At 42.5% G+C, this 4955-nt stretch overlaps 1 protein-coding gene across 1 annotated transcript; it reads right to left on the bottom strand.

The window, feature by feature from the left end:
- Window positions 1-2411: 2411 nt before the first annotated feature.
- Window positions 2412-3404, bottom strand: b3galt1b (UDP-Gal:betaGlcNAc beta 1,3-galactosyltransferase, polypeptide 1b; the record flags this gene model as incomplete). The annotated part of the gene is made up of 1 exon (XM_084161687.1): window positions 2412-3404. The coding sequence occupies exon 1, from the start codon at window positions 3399-3401 to the stop codon at window positions 2412-2414; it is 990 nt and encodes a 329-aa protein (XP_084017813.1). The 5' UTR covers window positions 3402-3404.
- Between the last annotated feature and the right edge of the window lie 1551 nt (window positions 3405-4955).

The following is a 4955-nucleotide window of genomic DNA, read 5'->3' as shown; positions in this document are numbered from 1 at the left end:
TGTAAGAAAATAATTTTGAGAGTAAAAATGATAAATTACATCTAAATGTAAAAAGCTCTTTCCAGAAAAAGAGGCAGTTACATTTACACCAATATGTAAACAAAGATATCCAGGCAAAATCACATTTATAGCATCTCTTTGACCCACATGTAGCTTTGAACACTGGGTAATAATGACCATCACTACCACTAGCGTTAAAGTACATCCAGCAGAGATGTATTCATTTCTTATTAAATGGCAACAATAGAAAATAACCAATGACATTCGCACATGGTCTACGTTTGCAGAATAAAGATATTGTTGTTGTCATTGTTGCAGCATTATTTGCTATTTAAAATTGTATGTACTGTAGTGTAGCCTACAACTGTTGACCATCCATAAGCCTGGTAGGAGGGATGAAACATGATGTGGGTGAGGCTTTGTCCCGCTGTAAGGAAGTACCATCCCCCAAAACAGCATGAGAACTTGGCATAAAGTAGATAGAGATTTACACTGACATATACAGTGGGGAGAACAAGTATTTGATATACTGCCGATTTTGCAGGTTTTCCTACTTACAAAGCATGTAGAGGTCTGTAATTTTTATCATAGGTACACTTCAACTGTGAGAGACGGAATCTAAAACAAAAATCCAGAAAATCACATTGTATGATTTTTAAGTAATTAATTTGCATTTTATTGCATGACATAAGTATTTGATCACCTACCAACCAGTAAGAATTCCGGCTCTCACAGACCTGTTAGTTTTTCTTTAAGAAGCCCTCCTGTTCTCCACTCATTACCTGTATTAACTGCACCTGTTTGAACTCGTTACCTGTATAAAAGACACCTGTCCACACACTCAATCAAACAGACTCCAACCTCTTCACAATGGCCAAGACCAGAGAGCTGTGTAAGGACATCAGGGATAAAATTGTAGACCTGCAAAAGGCTGGGATGAGCTACAGGACAAGAGGCAAGCAGCTTGGTGAGAAGGCAACAACTGTTGGCGCAATTATTAGAAAATGGAAGAAGTTCAAGATGACGGTCAATCACCCTCGGTCTGGGGCTCCATGCAATATCTCACCTCGTGGGGCATCAATGATCATGAGGAAGGTGAGGGATCAGCCCAGAACTACACGGCAGGACCTGGTCAATGACCTGAAGAGAGCTGGGACCACAGTCTCAAAGAAAACCATTAGTAACACACTACGCCGTCATGGATTAAAATCCTGCAGCGCACGCAAGGTCCCCCTGCTCAAGCCAGTGCATGTCCAGGCCCGTCTGAAGTTTGCCAATGACCATCTGGATGATCCAGAGGAGGAATGGGAGAAGGTCATGTGGTCTGATGAGACAAATATAGAGCTTTTTGGTCTAAACTCCACTCGCCGTGTTTGGAGGAAGAAGAAGGATGAGTACAACCCCAAGAACACCATCCCAACCATGAAGCATGGAGGTGGAAACATCATTCTTTGGGGATGCTTTTCTGCAAAGGGGACAGGACGACTGCACCATATTGAGGGGAGGATGGATGGGGCCATGTATCACGAGATCTTGGCCAACAACCTCCTTCCCTCAGTAAGAGCATTGAAGATGGGTTGTGGCTGGGTCTTCCAGCATGACAATGACCTGAAACACACAGCCAGGGCAACTAAGGAGTGGCTCCATAAGAAGCATCTCAAGGTCCTGGAGTGGCCTAGCCAGTCTCCAGACCTGAACCCAATAGCAAATCTTTGGAGGGAGCTGACAGTCCGTATTGCCCAGCGACAGCCCCGAAACCTGAAGGATCTGGAGGTCTGTATGGAGGAGTGGGCCAAAATCCCTGCTGCAGTGTGTGCAAACCTGGTCAAGACCTACAGGAAACATATGATCTCTGTAATTGCAAACAAAGGTTTCTGTACCAAATATTAAGTTATGCTTTTCTGATGTATCAAATACTTATGTCATGCAATAAAATGCAAATTAATTGCTTAAAAATCATACAATGTGATTTTCTGGATTTTTGTTTTAGATTCCGTCTCTCACAGTTGAAGTGTACCTATGATAAAAATTACAGACCTCTACATGCTTTGTAAGTAGGAAAACCTGCAGAATCGGCAGTGTATCAAATACTTGTTCTCCCCACTGTACATCGTTTTCTCTTTCAATAATACCTCTCTGGTTTCACTTGGAAATGTACAGAGTAAATATTCATCAAAATGAGTTGTTGAAGTCTATAGTTGGAATTCTAAACCAGAGATTACAAAATGACTAGTGTGTGTTTGAATGAGAACATGCACTTTACAAGCCTCATGCACCCAACAGCTACAGTGGATTCAGTACAAGTATACTAGTAGCCTATAGAGAACTAATGTTGTCAGAAAATGAAAACAACTTTGTTAGAACACCAGGTTGAGAGAAAACAGAAGAAGGGTCCAAGTTGTCCACAGATGCTAGCATCTGAGGTGTTTCTTGCTGGACATGTCGTTCCAGATCCGGTGCATTTCTTCCGGTGAAATCTGGTGGACAGTGATAACACGACGGTACCTACACAGGCTGTAGGCCATTTTCCAGTGATTGAAGCCACTGTTCTGATAGGGATGGATGCCCAGCTTCCTCAGACACAGTCCCACATACACATCCTCCAGGTGGAGCAGTCTGGTGTGCAGCGAGGTCTTATAGATCAGCTCAGCCACGTCCACTGAGAACACGTACCCCGTGCCCGAGCAGAAGGGCGGGTACTTAGCCTCGGGGTACAGGTCTCTGGGCATGTACCACTTACTGCGCATGTCTCTGATGGGACCTCCATTGATGACGTAGCCCGTGAAGTACCTCCTCTTGGGCTTGGTGGTGGGCTTCAGAAGCTTGTAGACCAGATTGTCCATGTTGACGAAGATGTCACTGTCTGTCTTCATGACGTACTGGGCCTGGGAGCAGAAGGTGGCCACCCAGCGCATGCCCATCAGGGTCTTGAGGGTGAGGTTGTGGTACGAGTCTATGAAGTCCTCCACCACAATGTCGTGGAAGATCTGGCTCTCCTGCTCCACCATCTGGTTGAGGACGGCGTCCGTGTTGCGGCCCAGCAGGAAGAGGGTGATGATGCGGATGTCGCTGTAGGTGCTCTCATCGCCCCAGGTCTCCCGGATGGCCTGACGGGCATCAAACTCTTTGTGTGTGGTGCTGATAAGGATGACCAGGAAGGGCGTGTTGGTCTCACATTTCTTAGGCTCGTTGATGACAAAGTCGAAGGCGTGTGGGTTCAGCGTTCGCGTCCGGATGTTGCTGAACGTTGTGTTCTTAAGGGTTTTCACAGTCTTCCGGATAGGCAAAGACATCTGCCCACTGACATAGGAGGATGTCGGGCGGGATATACCCAAGTACCAAAGAGCACTTGCCCAGCAAACGACTGTGAACACGTACAAGCATGAGACTTTTGAAGGCATTCTGCTGCATTTATATGTATTTAATGTATTGAATCTTAAAAGGCTTTGTTTCCATTAGCAGTGTTTCTTCCAGCAAGGCAGCATAACGCTGCACTGATGTGCTGCTTGACATTAATTGTCAGTAATGGATTGCTTTAGAGAGAAGTGATGGGATGTCGTTGTTTGCCTTTTAATGCAAATCCCGTTTGAAACCGTGCAGATGTCCTGTTTTTCTTCTTGACACTTCTGCTTCTCCATTTACATCTGAAAAATAGAGAAATAATATGTTAACACCAGAACAAACAGATAGGTCTTGATTGGTTCAGAAAGCACACCGGTCTGCTAAATAAAATAATAACAAGTTTTATCAAGTAGTGTTAGAGTTTCTCTAAAATCAGTACTCAGCAGTTATAACCAACAGCTTTTGACAAGAGTTATATATTTGTACTGCCTCTAGACTAAGCTCAGCTTTCACACAGTGGGGTGCACCATAAAATAAAATGCTAACACAGAATTGTATGAGTTCTCAGCTGCTCAAAAACCAGCTCAGGGACATTAAAAAAGTATTTTGATCTTTTGGATAATTGAAAAGTCTATACATTTCTGTATCCGAAGTCCTGTGAGAGAATCTACTCAAATTGTACAGGAATGCAGTCTGATTTAATCAGTATCTCTCACACAAGGCCTTACACATTTAGGAAATGGTTAAATACTGCCAATAGTGCCACAATCTTCCCCTATCGGTCCTAGAAAGAGTGCATCCCCATTCAGCGTATTAATATAACTCTGACACCAAGCCTGTAAAACCTTCACCAAACACAAAAAACTGACACTACATGTTGTTGGTAAAGTAAGAAAGATCATATTCTTATTAATTAGTGGTAGTGGTAAGTTTAGAAATCTCTGGAGTTGGCATAATTGGGCAATTAGTGTCTATTACAGACTAAAACAAAGTGCATGTTGTTAGTGCTTTGGCTACACACAGGATACTTGGCATAGAGCTACACACTTTATAGCTAGACACACCCTTATGCTTTATAAAACACTGCAATGGCGGGCCAGAGGTAGTAAATGGTAAGACTCTACTGCACACATTTCCAATTTCAAACGTATTAACATAATGGACTGTATATATTAAACAAGACCACATAGAATACTTATGCCTATGGTAGCTATAACAATAACTGAGATGCACATTTTGAAATGAAATCTGTAGTACAAAAGCATATTAAAATAGTGACATTGAACGTGGCACATTAAAGGACTTATCAGATTTACGTCTTATGAAAGCCATATCATTATTAGAGTACTGTACTATACTGGGGACACGGAAGCAACAAAAGAGAAAGCAGAATCAACATCATTGATCTGATTTGATCTTTTTGTCCATCTGTCACTAAAAACCATTTTACAAGCCAGTAGGCATATCTTCTAAACGATTTGTCTGATCTACTTTTTATCCATCAAAAAGAGAAAGGGAGGGAAAAAAAGAACCAGAACAAATATCTTCTGACATAACTGTTTATTATTTCAGAGCTGGACTGAGGCGGTATAAGGAAGGTGTTTACTTCAAAA

This window comes from Coregonus lavaretus (assembly GCF_964263955.1).
Source record: "Coregonus lavaretus genome assembly, chromosome: 5".
NCBI lineage: Eukaryota > Metazoa > Chordata > Actinopteri > Salmoniformes > Salmonidae > Coregonus > Coregonus lavaretus.
The sequence above is the reverse complement of the archived record's forward strand: the minus strand, read 5'-3'. Positions and strand labels throughout refer to the sequence as shown.